The sequence below is a fragment of the Lepeophtheirus salmonis genome, chromosome 1 (genome assembly GCF_016086655.4).
Source record: "Lepeophtheirus salmonis chromosome 1, UVic_Lsal_1.4, whole genome shotgun sequence".
Taxonomy (NCBI): domain Eukaryota; kingdom Metazoa; phylum Arthropoda; class Copepoda; order Siphonostomatoida; family Caligidae; genus Lepeophtheirus; species Lepeophtheirus salmonis.
In genome coordinates this window covers 47,922,513-47,941,897 of record NC_052131.2, presented here as the reverse complement: position 1 = coordinate 47,941,897, position 19,385 = coordinate 47,922,513, and the positions used below count along the sequence as shown (strand labels likewise).

The 19,385-nt window shown below is 32.3% G+C and overlaps 1 protein-coding gene across 1 annotated transcript; it reads left to right on the top strand.

The window, feature by feature from the left end:
- Window positions 1-16,980: 16,980 nt before the first annotated feature.
- On the top strand, window positions 16,981-19,176 carry LOC121131855 (Na(+)/dicarboxylate cotransporter 3). The gene is made up of 4 exons (XM_040727246.2): window positions 16,981-17,434; window positions 17,495-18,031; window positions 18,086-18,686; window positions 18,744-19,176. The coding sequence occupies exons 1-4, from the start codon at window positions 17,186-17,188 to the stop codon at window positions 18,995-18,997; spliced, it is 1,641 nt and encodes a 546-aa protein (XP_040583180.1). The 5' UTR covers window positions 16,981-17,185; the 3' UTR covers window positions 18,998-19,176.
- The last annotated feature ends 209 nt before the right edge of the window (window positions 19,177-19,385 follow it).

Genomic DNA, 19,385 nt, shown 5'->3' with positions numbered 1-19,385 from the left:
ATAAAACATAACATTTATAACATACAAATATTACGGGCCTTTGGCCTGAGCAATGAAAACCATCAGTTATAAACTGTAAGAGTGTAGCGAATCTACACTTATGACGTCAATATTAAAAGCGTGGTGGAAGTCAAACATCAGTGGTATAACCTTGTATTTCTATTAACCTTCCATAAAAAGTATTTGTAAATTTGGCGCCATCAGTTATCATCCTTTATTTTAAATAATTATTAATACCGGACCTAGAGGATACTTAGTAGGTCTTTCCCCATAAAGTACTCTTTATGAAATTCTTCAGTTTGTATAGGATGATTCCATACACGATTTGAAGTGATTGATGAATAAATAACTATATTTTTCATTGTTTTGGTCAAATTAGTTTAGGTTTAAATAATAATGGCTTCCTTTTGCTACGCGTAAGCACTCTATATATTTCATCTCTATGTTAGTAAGGCTATAGTAGACTAAAATCTTCAGTCTGCAACAATGAATGTCTACTATGGCAAAGTGTAGAAACAAAGATACAGTAATACCTTATTATACGAGAGCCACATCATACGAATTTTTATCAAGATACGATCTGGTTGAATGTTTGTGAAGGACCGCGAAAGCCACTATAGACTTAATTTTTTTTAGTTATTTCTTTTAGGATAAATTCCTTTGACTTATAAACTTCGAAAGAGAAACAAATTTAACTCGTATGTCAAGGTGCATGTTATTTTTTTCTTTAGGTATAAAGGTATACCTACAATTGAACGATTGCATGATAATGTTTTTTAGTAACTGTAAGGTGAGGGTTTCATTATTTTATAACTTTAACATAAATATGCCTAGTTTTTTTTTTATAAATTTATGGAAGGCTCATTTTTAAAAATGTTTAGTGGAATATCTACTTCTTCCAAAGAGTTTGGACACCATTTTGATTATGCATCTTTTTAAACAAGCATTGCACATTTAGATTTTACTTCGTCAAAATTTTCAACACAGAATTGTTCTCATTATTCAAACATTGACCTAGTGATCGGGCCTTTTTCCAACCAGGGGAAGTTGAAAAGTTATGACTTTGGACCTCCTTTGGAAATGGCTTCTAAATTCTTTTTAGAAAATTCGTCATCAAATGACTATAAGTATCTCTAGGATTTGTCTAGGGGTATAGATGTTCCAAATATCTGATCTTATATAGTTAAAGATTCCTCAGATATCGAAAAATGTTGGAGTTGAAACTAATCATGATGTAATTTAAGAATTTATCAAAATCACGTATTAAAATTGTTTTTAAATCATTTCTTAGACCTAGGAGTGCTCCCTGAGATTACGTGTTTTGCTATACCAGTGTGATATTTATCAGAGGGCGGTCATACGTTTCAGTGTGATTCTTTTTAGCAGGGCTCTTTTGGGTGCACTTTTTATAGCACAGCTTCTTTTCAGCATGTTTCCTTTCCGCATAGCTCTTTCCAGGGGCATTAAAAATTTCTTTACTATGTTATAGATTAAGACTAGAGTTAAATAATGAAGTCCTGTTCCTCATCTTTGACCCGTAACATCCTTTAAAGGGAGAATACAAGAAGTTTACTATATAATATAGGAGTTTATTCTAATACACCATAGATCAACTAAATTTAGATAAGAGTAGAAGACGACAGGGATCTTCTTAGTCCACGGAGTTGACCATCTAGCCGTATCCGCTTCTCTTAGCCCTTCAACACCTCACTAGTTGATTTACCACATTCAAGCGAAGAATTTTTATATAGAAACGGTAAATATATAATATTATTCAATTGATGAGTTAGAATTCTTGGTTATGAAACAATATTTGCTAGGCCAGTGGACTGAGGGTGATACAGAATAAAATACAACACTCCCCCCCCCCTATTTTTATGTTAAATAGGGGCTGATCTTCGAAATTCTCGGCTTGAATCCATATTCCTGGCAAATAGTCATCGAAATACTCTTTCTCGGCAGTTTTTAACCTCTAGAACAGGATATCCCCCTCGATCCAATATCTTTTCATCATCTCACCTCGCACTCCACTTCTGCTCTTAAGCCGTTGTGGGAGAGTAAACTTTAGTCTCAGCACATTGGAAGAGCTTCTTCTGCTTTTCCAACACGTTGGATTGAAAAGGTAATAAGTAGTTCCTAACCTCTTTCTTCGAACCCTTAAGAGATAATTCCCCATGACCATTACGTTGCTTGAGGAGTGAGACTCCTCCGGAATAAAATGAGACTCTATTTCAAGGCTTAAAACAGACATTCTGCTTACATGAAGTAAACAGAACAGATCCCATGTCCCATCAAGAATAGAAATTATGAAGTGCTTACTGCTTAGCATCAACATGTTTATATTTATTGTTGTTATTCGACTATTTAGTCATGATACGATTCCTTACTTTTGATTGAAGGTAATTATAATGTAATATATATGATATGCCAAAATGGTACTGCGCTCAAAAGAGGCTCACTCAAAAGATGTACACCAAAAAAAGCGTACCCAATTGAGTGGGCACGGTATCAGAGCCCTTAATTATATACCCCTTTATCCATATGTATTTCTAAGCTCGCCTCTCAATCTGTGTTGCACAATTTTTCCTGGTCAATAAAAACTAAATTTACATAATTTAGTCATTTCTCGTTTTTTGAGGGAAAGAAAAAGATTACCTCTGTGTCTGATCTCGATATTTTTCTTTCCTTTCCATTAGTTTAGGTATTCCTTGGTTTACATCATAGAGACAAAAGACATAAAAAGTTGATGTAAAAAAAAGTTGACAGCGTCTTAGTTCACCAAAATATTAAAGTTGTATTAATAATATATATATTGACACGGTATTCTTAAAAAAAATATAGTCCAAGTGAAAAAAAAAATCCCCCATATATTGCCAAATTTGGCTAATCCAGTCCAAAATCGGTTAATTTGGTAATAATTGTGAGAGGAATAATAGTGGTGGCGTGAACAGAACCAAACATATTCATTACTGGCTCAGACGTTGTGTTGAGTGACATGGGACACTCTTACATTTAGTATAATAGTATGTCTTGATAAGTTTTTGACCGTGTTATATATATCATTCACATTCGTCCCAAAATCAATTAACGGCCCAATGACATTGGGAACCACTGCCATTTTTCATTGTTTTGGTCAACTAAGTTTCGGCTTCAAAAATCTACCTTGTATTTGCTCAGTGTAATCCCTCTATGTTAATAATGGAGGTGAAATCTCCAATTCAACGATTGCTTCAACCTTAGGAGTGAATTTACGGACTGTTCAGCGTATCTGTAAAAAGCTAGAGGACACCTGGGATGTTGATGCCCCCATAAAGATGGTACCCAAGGAAGAGGACGCCGACAGGAAGGTCAGGGACACCGACTTTGTCGACAAGGTGAAGAAGATGGTTGAGGATGACCCTACCAGGTCCATGAAGGCCATGGCGAGGGATCTGGGCTGCCATAAGAAAACAATAAGGGACTGTGTATCTGAGGATTTAAGGTGCAGGAGCTACAAGATGCAGGTGGGCCAGACCTTTGCCCTAGAAGGCAAAGGACAACAGGCTGATGAAGTCAACAAAATTGCTCAACAAGCTCAAGCACCCAAAGCAGCCCGGGATGCTGTGGTTTTTCTCTGATGAAAAGAATTTCTGTCAAAATCAGAAGGTCAACAAGCAGTGGTTAACCGAGAACTATTATGACGTCGTAACCAAGGATTTGTGGCCTCCTAACTCTCCCGACCTTAATCCTTTGGACTATTTGGTCTGGGGCTATATCGAGAGACATACCAACAGACATCTCCATAGCACCGAGGCCAGCCTGATGGACTCCATCAAGGAGGTATTCGCCAACATGGACAATGAGATGGTCAGAAGAGCCTGCGGCCAGCTCAGAGGCCGTATTGAGGCCGTTATTGAGGCCAACGGTGATTATATCGAATGAATGGCTACTCTATACCTATATGCTCGTCATAGTTTTGATTTTCAATAAAAAAGTTAAAAAATGTATATTTTGTGTTGTTTTTTGTAGAAAAATATTTTGGCGACAATTTGATCCCCGCTCCCTGTATTTATCTCTATGGCTATATCCAATAAAAGCTAAATAAATTAGTAGTCTACGAGAAAGTAGACAAAATAATTACAAAGTTAAATGCTTATTTCAAATATAAGTTTATAATACATAAGGCATTTTTTAATCGCGTTAGTCCTGAGAAAATGTAGTTTAAAGGTAAAAAAAAACCACTTTTCTAAGGATTTTCTTTTGAAAAGTATAAGACCTTAGTTTCTCATTTGTTATTAGGTTAAAGAAGTTCATTTAAAACATAAATAATTATCTTTCATTCTATGAAGATTATTTACTTCTATAATGTCTAAACCAACCCCAATATTGATTTTATATCAATTCTTCAAGATTAAGAGCTGAATTTCTTAAAATTCTGTAATAATGTATTATAATGTATTTTGCATTAGTAAAATTGGAAAAAATAAATATTAATTCTAAATTAGACCTATTTACTAAAAATTTTAATTTAAATAATTTATCTGTGTAGGAAGCACGAACCTCGAGCATAAGAAAGTAGTCCAATCAATACAGTAAATTCTGTTACAATACGATATCTACTGTGTTTACTCAAGCCAATCCCTCCACCCATTATCGTTCCATTTATAGTAGAGATCCCAGGAATGTCTAAAGGGCCAATCCTGTGACTCAATTCATATCCCTCCTTGAAAAAGATAGCTTGATCAGGCTCTCCCCTCTTTTACAAGTCAATAAATTATCTTTTATCCTGCACATAAGAATTTGTGCTATCAATAATTAATGAATCAATCAACTCCCGAGTGTAGCATCGATAAGTAATTTCTGTGATTGAGTGGATCTTTTGGGGATTAAGGAAATTCAATGCCTTATCCCGATTGCGTTTAATGAGTCCCTCTCTATTCTTCACATCATCGATAATATTAGGATTTGAGATGTTCTTCTTCAAGATTCTGTCATGAGACCTGGATCGTTTTGGGGCGATAATTGTATTGAGCATACCTATTTGGAAATGGGTCAAAATCTAAAAAACGAAGTATATCTAAAATAATGAATAGTTTCTGAATGAATAGAAAATACTCTTGTATTTGAGTGAATTGACAAGCAGAAGTTTAAGATTTACCTTTGGCGTCAATAAAGGTCTCAATTCAACCTCGGAAGCAGTTTTATATAGTAGTCCTATTTGGTAGATTCCAGAATTGCCGTTGTACTTGTGCACTATTAACTATGTGAAAGAAGATGTAATAAATGATGATTTTTTTATTTTCTAAGCTTTTTACAATAACAACCAAGGCAATCGATGTGAAGAAACTCCTGGGTGACTTCTTCAGGGACAACAATATTTCATTCACTATGGTTTCTGCAGTTTGTTTGAACAATTCATCCTGTACGAAACTTTGGTATTGTAGCACTGTTGAAATCTTTGAAGATGCAGTGATTCATAGCACTATTTTGCACGTAGTTCACACATTCAAAAATTTTTTTTTAATAAGTGTGCCAGTTTTGGAGGCAAGGTTTTAGTTGCCCACACATCATTGTTACGCAGCACTAAGTTCTGGACATACATGTGTGGGCATGCTATGAAAAATGAAAAGCTGTATAAGGAAATGGGATCGGAATTCGATGTACTTCTGTACCATTCTAACGTTTGTTGGTTATCCAGGGAAAAGGTGCTGAATCGTGTTTTTGCCATGCAATTATCGGTTTATTGAAAATTATCGGTAACTAGATTTTATGCAAAAAAATAATTTTAATTTCTTGATTAGTGTGTCAAGGAATACTTGAATTAGATAATGAACTTATATTTGTTATTAAAAATTTTGTTGACTTTTTTTATTGATACTTGTCAAAATAACTATTTACTTTGTAGAAATAATATTTTGGATACTTTTCAGTTGCTTTTTTTTTTAGAATTTTTTACAGATAAAAAAATGCTGGTCATAGTGCAATTTCTTTTATTAAGGAATTTTTTCGTTTGATTTATCAAACTATTGATCTTGTAGGTGGAATACACTCGAAACCTTGAATTTCAATATGAAAATGAAAATTTTGAAAGCAAAGAAACACTGGATAACTATGTATAATTTTAGCACGCAGACGAGAGATGGCACACTGGATAAGTTGGTTTTCAGGGCTGTAACTACGAAAGGGAGGGGGGATGCTACAATCTCAAACAAAAATCTCGTTTTCAAATGTGTAGAAAAGGCATGTTTTTTTTTCTTCAAAAAATGAATGCACGTTTTATTTAAAATTAGATTTTCTATAAAATGGAGACTGATAGTATCTAGAGTGCTTATAAACAAACAAACCAGTGCTCCACGCTTGATAGATACCTAATGCTTGTGAGATTTAATTCATTTTTACATACCGACCTATATATTTAAATCAAATCTCAAACATATACTGAAAATGCATATGAATAAGGGATTTGTGTGAAGAAAAAAATTAATTTATCGATTAGAAAAGGAAAAATGGTTGCTGCGTTTGCTCTTTCTTATTTTTTGTTCATTATTTAATCTTAGTCCTCCCTCTGAAGTACATATCATTGCCCATCTTTAGTGTAAATTGTTTTAAAAATCCTTAATCATTATGCATATATCAATTTATATATCAAAATTATAATAATATTTTCCTGGAATAATGCTATTTTAAATGTAAAGGGTTGTCTCTTTTTTGAAGTAGTTTATTTTTTCCACTCAAGATCAAATAACAGGCAGCTGATATTAACAATGGTCTTAATTCATTAATATCATATATCTCGCTCCAGCCTTATCTTCACGCTCTTATTCAAGCCCCATCTTGGATTATGATATGCATACATATAAGACCTACTTATTTGATGCCATATGCACACTTCTGTAATATTTCATTAATATGACTACATTGTTATTTCTTAGATCAAAAATTTGTGGATCACGGTACATTATATACAATACACCCTGTATATGCACTCGATTCTACATACATACGCCTTCAATATTTCATCAACACGACTACAATGTTTTTTCTTAGATCAAAATATATGTTTATGATATACATCAGAGAGCAATATATATGCACATTGCACACCATGACTGTTTTTATACAAACAAACAACATTTGTTTTATTAATATACATAATAACTTTTGATTAAAGTAAAAGGTAAATTGAGTTAATCAGTTTAGTTTGCAATAATGTATGAGTGTTTGAATTTAAAGAGAAAATAAGGGACAAGTTGACGTATTTTTATTTTCTGACTAATAGAGATGATATTGAGATCCTAGTCAGGGAGAGAAAAGAAAATCGATTGAGCAAGTTAGCTCAAAAAATTTATATGAGAGCTAAAATAATTCAAACTATGCTATGCAACGAAAAATACGTATTTCAAATAAACTAATACCAAGATATAGAACATAAATTATCATTTAAAATTGACATAATCCTAACTACCTTCGACTGCATCCTGATCAATAAGAGAAGCAAGTATAAGTTTGAAATTTTATTTGCATGTTCTAATAATACAAAAGAAAAAATTCATTGAATTTGCTGACCATTTTCGCCAATCATTCGCTCGATACGAGACCGAAAGGATTTGCAAACTTTGACCACGTCAGTGAGGGAGACTTTGTTCCAGTACTTGATTATGGAGGCCTTCAATCAGTCGATGCTATTTTGTGAATCGGCAGTAATCTTCCTTCTAACTCTCCCTAAAAGAAGTAATCCGTGGGATTCATATAGAGGAAATTAGAAAGCAAGGTGTGGGAGTCAAAAATGACACCTTTTCTTCTTTAAAAAAGTTTTAGGTCTAGCAGACCTACTGAAAGGTCACCGAGTCTTGTTAGAACAGGAACTCGACACCTTTGGTCTCTGCTTTCATCTTGGGCAGACAGGAGTTCCCCGTACCTGTTGGCAACCACCCTCTCTTCTGGCTTAGAAGAAGGAGGGCATGACACTGCCGTTGCTTCCAATGACCCCAAGGCTCATGATGCTGTTCGAAAACTTGGTTTTAAAAATGTGGGGGACAGTAGCTCTGTCCGTGTCTAAGCCTCCGTCGTTCTGTATGTTGTGGAATTGGTCTATTGTTTCTCATCCGAATAAAAGATGATCTAGTGACCATGGGACTTCGAATCGTTCAGCAATTTTCTTCCTTCCTTGATCAGCTTAGGGGGGCTTATCTGTAAGAATTTGTATTTTGTAGAGGCAGTATGACGAACCTTGAGAATATTGTACAGCTTACTTGGCGCTTTTTGTCAAGAGTGTTGATGGGAGTCCCAAGAGATGGCTTCAAGGAACGCTTCAGGCCTACGATGAATATAGGAGTGCGGTTTTTTAAACTCTGGGACTTGTGGGCTTTTCTCTGATATGCCCCTCCTCCTTTCAGCGGAGGTAGACATCGTAGACTGCACCTTTGGATATCTGAGAATCTCCTTGATGTACGCAGGGTTCTGTCCCGCGCAAGCAAATTCGATAATGGTGTTCTCCAGATCTCCTACATCCTAACTACTTGTTTTGAATTAAGAGTTGCGCAACTAATTTAAAGCTAAGGAAGTGAGGAGTTGGATCTGCATCCATCCCGTTCCTGGAATATCCTATTCACACTTCTTCTAGATACTCTCTTCAAGGGATCTCGACTCTTAAGGTGAGATCCCTTGAACATGTGCTTCACTTGGTCGGTGGATCTTGTATCCTTTAATGGAAAGATCGTTGATTTTGCAAGGTGCCTCTCCATGTCAAGGTCTGTGATAGTGACTTTGGTTCTCGTTAATCATTGTCCTATACATAAATTCCTCCAGATCCTCTATGGAATCATCGTATACTTCTTTATTACTACTGAGTCTCTTTTGTCATTGGAAAACAAATGCAAGATAATTCGCGACTCGTAAAGATAATGTGCTTCTCTTTTCTCGATATTTTGGTCTACTATGCATATTCTATTCTGATATTACATATAAATAGTTATTTAGAACTGGAGAGTTCCACAATAAGAAATAGTTCCCGAATAAATTACCCAGTGAGGAAAAAAGAGTTTCATTTCTCATCCACAGCTCCTTCGTTGAAAGTCTTGAATCTTGTTCCTTCCAAAGTTGACCTTTTGTTTCGTCATCTTATTCTGAGAAAAATATATAATTGTTATGAATCCTTCAGTTTCCTTGATGTAAATAATGCAAAAATCCCTTGGAAAAAAGTAAAAGTCAATCTCAGATTCTCAATGAATATGCACCCTTTTTTCTAGATACTTTTGTCTGCAATACATATATGTATTTTGCTGCTATCTGCATAAATAAAGTTTGAGAATTATTGAGTACTAAGTGATTATGTGTTACCAAATTATAAGAACTCCTGTAATCAATTTAAAAAAACACTTATTACTTATCATCATATTGGAATATATCCCCCATGAAGATTTAGGATCTCCACACTAAAAAAATTATTTAATCATTTTTATAACAGTTCTTATATTTAATTATTATTTATTTTAAAAATTCTCATTAATGACATTAATACAGATAATATAATAATCATTAATACAAAGGTTCAAAATTAAAAGCTAACTATTTATATTTTATCCTGCTTTTCTTTGATTTATACCTATATTATTATGAAAATATATTATTATTTTAAGATCTGACTAATAAAACAATTAATTTAGTTAAATATATTTAATAAACAAAATGAAAGCTCAAAATTTAGAAGATAATTTTTATATTAACCTTATCGCCATGAGAATTCCACCTTTTTTAATGAGATTGTACGATCTTCTATTAGAAAATTTACACATTTTTGTAGATATATTAAAATTTTAAAAACAAAAAGGTTTGCAAAATCTTTAATTTTTAAAAACTTAATGATGGGAAGAGTCTATGTTTCAGATATATAAAACAATAGATTGGCTAAAGATTCTATTCTTCCATAATAAAATTAGAATTAGAAGAACTGAAAATAAATATATGAATTTGGAACAATTGGATGAAGTCCTTATTAAGTATTTTATTTTCGATGAGATTTGATCTTCGCCAGAAAATTTTTATTGATTTTCAGAAATCAAAAAGGTTTGCAATCTTTAATTTTGAAAAAATCTTAATGATGGAAGGTTATGTATCCAGATATATAAAACAATAGATTGGCTTGAGTTTATTCTATTCTTCCATAGTAAAATTAGAATTAGAAGAACTGAAAATAAATATATGAATTTGGAACAATTGGATCAGTCCTTATTAGTTTTTATTTTCACATTTACGCTTATTTTTTAGATTTTTATTTAATATTCTTAAGTTTCTAATTTTTTATCTTAACGTATGTAGGGGGTAAATTATTTTTGTAATTGATTTTCTGTTATGTATTTATGAAAAAAGATATATTTGAAAAGTTTTAGTCTTATAGAAATTTTTATTTACTTTAAAATTTGTATTGTGTTACTATTTAATTTAAAATAGGCATAATTTAATATTAAAAAATACCATTTAAAAATCCGGTTCAGGTAAATCAATTTTAACAAAAAGAAATCAACTAATTAAAAATATCATAGTCAGAAGTCACCTCGACGGAGAAACTTTGGGAATTTAATCTCACGGGGAAATTTGGGGAAACCTTGTGGACACCTGAGGCAGTGTGAAGGTCCTTATGATATTGTTCCACAGTTCTTATTGCTATGATTGTTATGTTCACTATGCAGTTTGACATGGGGCATATAAAAGGTATGAACAAAATAATTCACATCCTTTTAAATCCGCTCTAGTTGGTGGTCATTAAAAGAAACTCTGCTTGAGAGCAATCCATGGCAATACATCTTCGGATGGAGACGAATCCTAATGGAATATGAGACACAGGATAGAAATTCACTCGAGGAAAACTTGCTTTTGAACTGTTCTATTTGATAAGAAACTTACTAACATGTTCACAACTCATCTGTTGGCAATGCGTGCTACTCGCATAGGTAGGCAGTAAACATGATCATTCATCCATCCATCTAAGGAACTCTTGACGAGTTGATCTCGATCTAGATATTGGTGAAGTGACTGAAGCCCAATTCTTCCTTTTTTTTAAAGTTTCGGTTCGAACTACCGATTTTATCAATATTTTTATGATCAGCATAAAATGATTTGATTGGTTGTCCCCATCTAGTTTACTGTCTCCGTAAAGTCCACTCAGGGACTTTATAGAGAAAATGATTTGATTGGTTGTCTCCATATAGTCCACTGTCTCCATAAAGTCCGGCTACTCTGAAATTTTAGTATTGAAATTGGAAGCTGATGGTATTTGGGAGAGTAAATTATTTCCTCAACTTTGTTTAGAATCGCTTCTACTTAGTAAACATTTGGAGAATCCAAAGTGGTTCATGTGTACCAGTCAACTTCTGCTATTCTGGGCTTAAAACTTTCCCATACTTTTAAACAAAAGAGTTGTACTACTCGCGTCACTTTAGAACGTTACAGCAAGTGTACCGAAACTGTTTTTACTGCTATTGTTTAACTATAACTATGTAAAAATGATTCATGAGTATTTCATACTCTAGTTAATAAAATCTATGGAATGGATATGATTATTTGAAGAATTGTTTAAGTGAGTTAGAGATTCTTACAACCTCATTGCAAATAATATTTTCTATATTATGATCAATTTGGTACTATATAGACAGTTTTCCAATTGTAAAAATTCTACTCTTCATATTGTAGATTATAAAAGTAAGAACATTTGTTTTCGGATCCTCGTCAATAGTTATAATCATGAATAAATACATCCTGGTAGACGAATAACTTAAACTATGTTAAGCTAAATATGTCAGCCAGCCTCATATTTGTCGTAAATAAAAATGATATAAATCTACATGTATGTATATATTTAGTAGTGTTCATTTGTCGTATTTTGAATAATCAGTAGTTCCCTCTACTTTTAGTAAAGTAATTAATTATTTCAATATATAGATTTTTATTGAGAAATACAATATCTATGTATATTGTACACACATGTATTGTTCAATAAGCTCTTCCATGGAATATATCAATTATACATGATATCTGTTGTCAATTGTAGATCCTATATTTTGGTTTACAATACCTTTTTGTTAATAGGCCATTTGAGGTGACAAACACATACACATTGAACTCCTAGAAACTCCATACACATATTTCAATCGCTCCTTAGTTCGATATATAAGTAAGTATATTTAATGAGAAAACAACAACATATTTTGTCCGACTTAATGAAATTACTTAGATACATATCAGATATTTTAACAAGATAAAATGTAATACGAACCCTTATGAAGTAGAGGAGGTACTATTCTACTGATTTTGTTCTGACTCTTACACAATGATTATATTTACCTCCGCCTCCTACATTGAACCATGAATTACTATATGCATATATGGATGAATTGAAATTTTAAAAGTCAACGAAACCTCATAAGCTCACCCTTTTCGATTAATAGTAAAGAAGGAAAACATGTTAACTCTTTTTTTTTTTAAACAATGAATAAACTTAATTAAATGTCTGCAATTTTTTGGACGATGATAATGTTTCATCTTGTCTGAATTGAAGGGAAAATTAGATTTTAATTGAGTCCAAATGGAATTCAAGTTATTCGGCTGGAAAATGAAGCACAATTTTTATTCATAACAAAAAACTATGCAGGTATAATAAAATTTAATTTACATATTTAGAGTAATAATTTTTATTTTGTTTTAAATAATAATATTAATAATTCAACTATAAAAAATAGTAATAGTTATATAATAACTATCAAACACAACCAAAAAGAAATTTCAACTATATATTTCAGCTTTTAAAAATTGTATTATAAAAGTATAAAAAATAATCAGAAGCTATAAAGCTCTTTTATGAAGTAAATAATTTAAATAACTTTACACTATTGTTTTAAATAGTATCTAACTTATTAGAAAATGTTAATATATTTTTGCGGAATCTCCAATCATTGGATTCAGTTTGATCATATCAGTTATTTAAGATTTAAAATTTGGAGATCAAATTTGAAGGGACCTATGAAGGAAGTTATTCACCTTCTTGTAATTGATTGCTTTTGTTATTGTACTGAAGTCTTAAATCTTCTTGCTTTTTTGAAGTCAAAATACGAAAAAATTTAATTGAAAATATAATATTAAGTATTCAAAGTTCTACTGTTATTATACATGGATTGGCAGAAGAAATACAAGAAGATAAGATTTTGTTTATACTGGAACAGTTGAAGCTTGCCACTCTGGCTACAAATCATTGTCGATATTCTTCCAGTATGATAGCGGTTCCGGTTCTTGAACCGCTAGAACCAAAGGTTCTAATCATGGGGTGGAGGTACATAGACGGATTTTCCGAGGAAACTACTTCAGAAGATTTGGGATGATTCTATTTGACTTTTGTAATGTTGAAATATATTTATTAAAAATTAGATATGATTAACCTATTTATTTTGGATATAATGCCTTTATCTAACCGTATTTAAGGAGTTATCCTAAGATCCATTCTCAAACATTTATTATAACATCCTATACATACTCGTTCAATATAATAGATCCGTAAATTCATCGTATAAATAACCTACTAAAATTCAATGTTTTGCCAATTTTTTCGTCATGGTATGAAGGAAATTAGATTAGAGATTTTAAGAAATTTTTATTGTATATTATATGGCATGCCTATAGAGAAACATTCAGGCTAAGTATCTATTTTAATTAAAGATGTTTTTATTTTTAGTCTTAAAATTTTGATGATTTATTATAGCACTCATAATGGTTTTCCGATTCGAACTTGAAAATTTAATTGCTCAACAACAGCTCCAAACAACCATAACATTCATTTATTACTTTAGCCCTCTATCATTTTACTAACTTTACTTCTCAATAGTAATGATAGAAAAGAATGAGGGAGAAAGGTCAGAGGGGTAAATTGGGGGTTGGGGGGGGTAGTTGGTCGTGGATAGATGTCACTTTTCCTTAGCTAATATAAGTATAGATTGCTTGAGGGCCCTTGTGTCTCCTCTATGTGATAATGATAATTATCATTGAGGAAGTTCCATTATTTTGTCACAATACGTTGCTACTCTTTATCGCCTTATTTACAGAGTAGTAAGTAAACAATGCTCATGTCATCTTGGCATGAAATAACCCGTTTAATATCTCCCAGTGCACAAGTTGTATAGGTGAAGTACTGGATTCTAAGGGTCACGTTGCTAAGCACCAAGGACCCCTTCTAATATGCTGTGGCATATCCCTGGTCCGTAGGTTGTTCACCATCTACTTCTACGCAAGTACTTTGTACTTTTTATGCAATGTTTATGGTATGAAATATAAATTTATATAGGTAATTATAAAGATAATAGGTATATGTTATACTTGTATTTCTTTATCATTTATTGTACTAATGAAGGATTATACATCTCCTGATTTTAAAAGATGGATTGTGCACAACCGTGGGCCGGAGGTTATCACATCATATTAGACTTGGGTGGGGTTGTATTATAACACATTAGAAGGAGTCCTTCGTGCTTAGAAACGTGTCGGCGGTAGATTCGAACTACATACATACTACTATTTTGTGTTTATAAATGAAATGATGATTAATGAATATAAAAATATTTTTCTGCAAAAGAACACTCATTAACTTACCTATGAACTTTGAATATATCAACAATACTTAATTATCATACTATCATTTTAAATAAAATTAAAATATGCAATCGTATATATCAATAAATTTAATATCATTTTTCTGCCAACTGTCTCAAATAGTCCTTTGACAATATGTACATTCGGTAAATTGTCCTTCAGCAAAGAAAAAAAATTGGTCAATTGTCTTAGAGCCTTTTTGGAGATTTTGGAGATTTTTTGCAGTTCAACTCCCATTATGTTCAGCGGTATCAATTATTTTTTATAACTAAATTATTTTTTAGCGTGATATTTTGATAATAATTAACCCTAAGTTACGCATTTTGCAGGAGGTTAATTAAAATATTTATCAAAAAGACATTGTAGTCTTATGCAAAGAATAGTAAACTGTTTTTGTCTCAATTTTAAGGAAAAAAATCTTGCATTTTTTTGTTTGTACCAACCTCAGAGATGACATTAATTTTGTAAATACAGTTTTTATATACATATACATTAGATAATTTTTTTTCTATTTTAACACTCATAAATTAGTGCTGTGTTGTTGGCGAAGGATTCGTTCTTTTGGACGAATCTTTTTGGTGAACGTACTGAACCGACTCAGTTGCATGAGATACCGTAAGTTTCGCATATATATATCACTCAACCTCAATCAAATTTTTCTATTCATTTTGAATTTTTGTTATGTTTTTAAGAAATATGAATATATTCAAGTATCGCACGGTAGTTCATTAGCTTGATGGTTTGAGTGCACTCTAATTCGCACACACGAACGAACTGAATCATCAAAAGAACGAATCATCAAAACAAATTAATTTTTAAAATATCGAATCCTTAAAAGAACAAATCATCAAAAGATTGAATCCTTAAAGGAACAAATCATTCAAAGATCGAATCATCAAAAGAACTGATGAACTAACAGGATATATATAAAAAAATACACCCCTGCCCAGAGGTTGAGCAAGGGAAGTGCTGAGCCCCAAGGTAGTTTAAATTCCACCACTGTCACATTTCTAAGCATCAAATACCTCTTTTAATATCCAAAAATACATAACAAATAATCATTTATTGACTAAAATGAACGCTTACATTAATAATGGGTTAACTAGAGGACAAATTAAAGATGGTATATCATTATTCGTATGATATGGAAGTTTTAAGATATAAGGAATGCTAAACTGACACGTGAGCTTTTGCATCAAGTTATCTAGGAAACCAGAATGTATTATGGGATATTACAAGGGATCCTTGATGCTCAGAGAAGCGTCTGTCCAAGAATTTAACTTGCCGGGGGCCGGGGTGTGTTTTAGTTTATAAGATTGAATTTTTTTATCATTCAATAGTTTGTTTGCGCAAATATTACCACGCAACGATATTATCCCAACTTTTTTAACACAATCATTTTACCGCTCACCCTTTTTGAGACAGCTTCGACGCCCTTCCATTTGTATTCAATAGTATCTATAGACTATAATATATCTTCGAGAAGTGCATAGCTATTGGAAGGTAACATTTTCCTATTGAGTAGACAGTTTTGGGACAAGCTTGGAGGTAAAAAAGGGGAATTACCCGAGCCCACGAACCAAAGGGCTCAATTTCAAGATATTAATATATATATATATATTAGAAAAAATCTATAGAATAACATTAGGAAGGGGGATTCAAAACCTCCCAACCTTGTTTCATCCCTTCAAATTCATGTTTAGTGAGGACGTCCAATTTCGAATTAGTTACAGTTAGAATTTGTAACATTATAATGCCTCCTCACATGCAATTTTAGAACTTCGTACTTTTGTAGCAGAATCTTGATTATCAAGAACTTCAGACCCCTTAATCTGCTGCAAAAGTCGACGGATTATTTATCTTAGACTTGATGAATCAATCAAAAAGACTGCATTATTGCTACATCGTCTCATCGGAACGTGTCTTCAGCAAGATAGGACAAATAATATCTGAACACAAAAATGGTTTAAGTTCAACAAAAGTCATCCAGCATGTATTACTTAATACTAACTTGGATTAAATGCTGTTCGATCTGATTGAATACCGTAATGTAGTATTCAATAATCCACAATATATTAAATAAATTTATATCTAATAATTTACAATTTTTCCGTTAAAATTTATTCTTTCAAAATTTTGTAATATTAATTCAATACAAACTTGAATCATTCCAAAAAATCGTAGGAAATTATTTTTATTGGGGGGAGGGGGGTTAGAACTTTTCTGATTCAAGGGATTCAGTTCAATAAAAAGAGTCATAATTACCAGCACTAATATGCATGTATGTACCTTTGATATAGTATGTACTACGTACAAGATCAAACACTTGTACGCCTATCGGCTATCCCCACTAAAACTTGTGTTTATATATTAATTTACCTGTCCTGGCTATATCTATTGAGTCCTTCTGAGTACTTACATGTGATATATTATTAAATGCGTTAGTGCGTTTTAGAACTTAATGAGTTAAAATGATTATTTTATCTGTGAAAAGGAATATTTATATCTTGTTTTGACTATGATATGTGATTTTATATAAGTTAACAACTACCTATTTTTGTGTATATACTCAAAAATGGGACAAAACTTTTATTCAGGCCATTTTGGTCCATTTTCATTTGTTTTTTTCCGGACGTATCTGGCAATTTTAATACCGATATCTCTACTACCCGTACTATTTATTGATGATACAAAGCCCAAGGAATGTAAATGCCTATACGTTGTTTTGCTTATGGCATTTTTTTGGTTTTTTCAAGTCATACCTATTGTTGTAACAGCCTTTATACCTTTGGTACTCTTCCCATTATTTGAGATCCAATCTACAGTAAGTAAGTGTCCTATATTTTTAATGTTTAAATATAATTGTATTTATTTCATCTAATAGAGTCAAGTATCTCCAAACTATTTGACGGCTTCAAACAGTCTTTTTCTAGCAGGACTTATTTTTGCTATTGCAGTTGAAGATAGTGGATTGGATAAAAGGATAGCGATAACTTTTTTGAATGTCACTGGCCCCAAGCCAAAGAGATTGCTTTTTGGAATAATGGCCGTGACTGGTTTTCTTTCACTTTTAGTGTCCAATACTGCAACTACGGCTATGATGATTCCAGTCCTAAAAAGTATCTTAGATTCAACGTCAATTAAGAAAAATGCTATGATGCAGGAGAAGTATACTAATGGATTGTTATTGGCTGTTGCTTATTCTTCAAACATTGGTGGTACAGGATTTCTTACGGGATCTCCTCCAAATCTGGTTGCTCCGGCACTTTTGGAAAAAAAATTTGGTTCTGCCGCAGGCATTTCTTTCATTAAGTGGGCAATGTTTGCTATTCCTCTTATGCTTGTGAATTTATGCTTTGCTGGAATCTGGCTATACTTTAGTTTTGGATTTTCAAAATATGAAAAGGCTGAAATAGTACAAGTATGATCGTGTTTTTGTAAATAATTACAACGTGATTAAAGTTTTAAACTCTAGGTAGAAGGTGAAGAAATAACACAAGATTTGGCTTATGAAAAGGCTGCTAAAATATTAAAAAATAAGAAAAAAGAGTTGGGCTCCATCACTGGTAGAGAAGCTTTAATAACTATTATATTTTCTACTACTGTTCTACTTTGGTTTTTTAAAACCCCTAAGATATTTCCTGGATGGAGTAATTTATTTCCGGAAGTATCAGTTGCTTCTTCAACGCCGGCTTTTTTAATGATCATAATCATGTTTTTAATTCCAAGAAAATTTGTTTTTTGGCCATTCATTAAGTGGAATGATATTCCTCAGAGTTCGGAAGCTTTAATTACATGGAAGGCTGTAGAAAAAAAACTTCCTTGGGGTATAATGTTCTTATTAGGTGGAGGAACTGCTATGGCTGAGGGAACAATCGAATCGGGATTAAGCAAATGGCTAGTAAAGGGATTGAGATCTTCAATGAGTTCAATAACACCTTGGGTTATTAACCTTATATTTTGCTTTATTATGACTTTTGGTACAGAATTTATGTCAAATACAGCTGCGGCCAGTATTATGGTTCCCATTCTTGTGGATTTGTCTACCGTTATGTGTGAAAGTCCTCTTTACTTTGGTATGTAAACTACTGTGATCATTCTGTATGCATATATCTGATCTTTTCACCTTTTAGTGACGTCAACTGTAATATGCAGTTCATACGCCTTTATGGTTCCAGTAGCTACAGCTCCTAACGCATTGGTATATGATGCCTCCTCAATATCGCAATTTCATATGATGAAAATCGGCTTCGTAATGAATATAATCTGCATTATTACAACAACTATAGCTATTAATCTCTATGGAGGATTAGTCTTCACATTTAGTCCTCTTCCCGAATGGATGATGGAATACTACAGGGTACACAATGACACAATTTTTTCATGATCTTAACAGATATTATTAATTTTTATACAATTTGAATGATGTTTTTTATGAGTACCTTAAATCTCATAAATTATATATAAATTACATATATTATTAAGTATATGTATTGTATATAAAAAGTTATCTGTCTATTAGCAGATAACGTGTTAGTGATAAATATATTACTGTAATGATATTAATTTTGTAGTAACTAATATTATTTTAATATAACTTTGCTAACGAAGAAATAAGTAGAGTTGGAAAGTTTCTGAAAACTTCCATGATAAAAACATTGCTTCGGGAATTTTCAAATGAGTAGGTTATGTGATTTCGAAATGTTCCGAATACTTTTAAAAGACAATATATGATAATTTTTACTTTTCAAACTCTAATAATTAGATATTAAGTT

Excerpts from the sequence above, each read along its gene's own strand:
- LOC121131855 (XM_040727246.2), top strand. The coding sequence starts at position 17,186 with ATGGGACAAAACTTTTATTCAGGCCATTTTGGTCCATTTTCATTTGTT. Across the intron at positions 17,435-17,494 it reads TATTTGAGATCCAATCTACA|AGTCAAGTATCTCCAAACTA; the intron begins GTAAGTAAGTGT and ends TTCATCTAATAG. Across the intron at positions 18,032-18,085 it reads AAAAGGCTGAAATAGTACAA|GTAGAAGGTGAAGAAATAAC; the intron begins GTATGATCGTGT and ends TTTAAACTCTAG.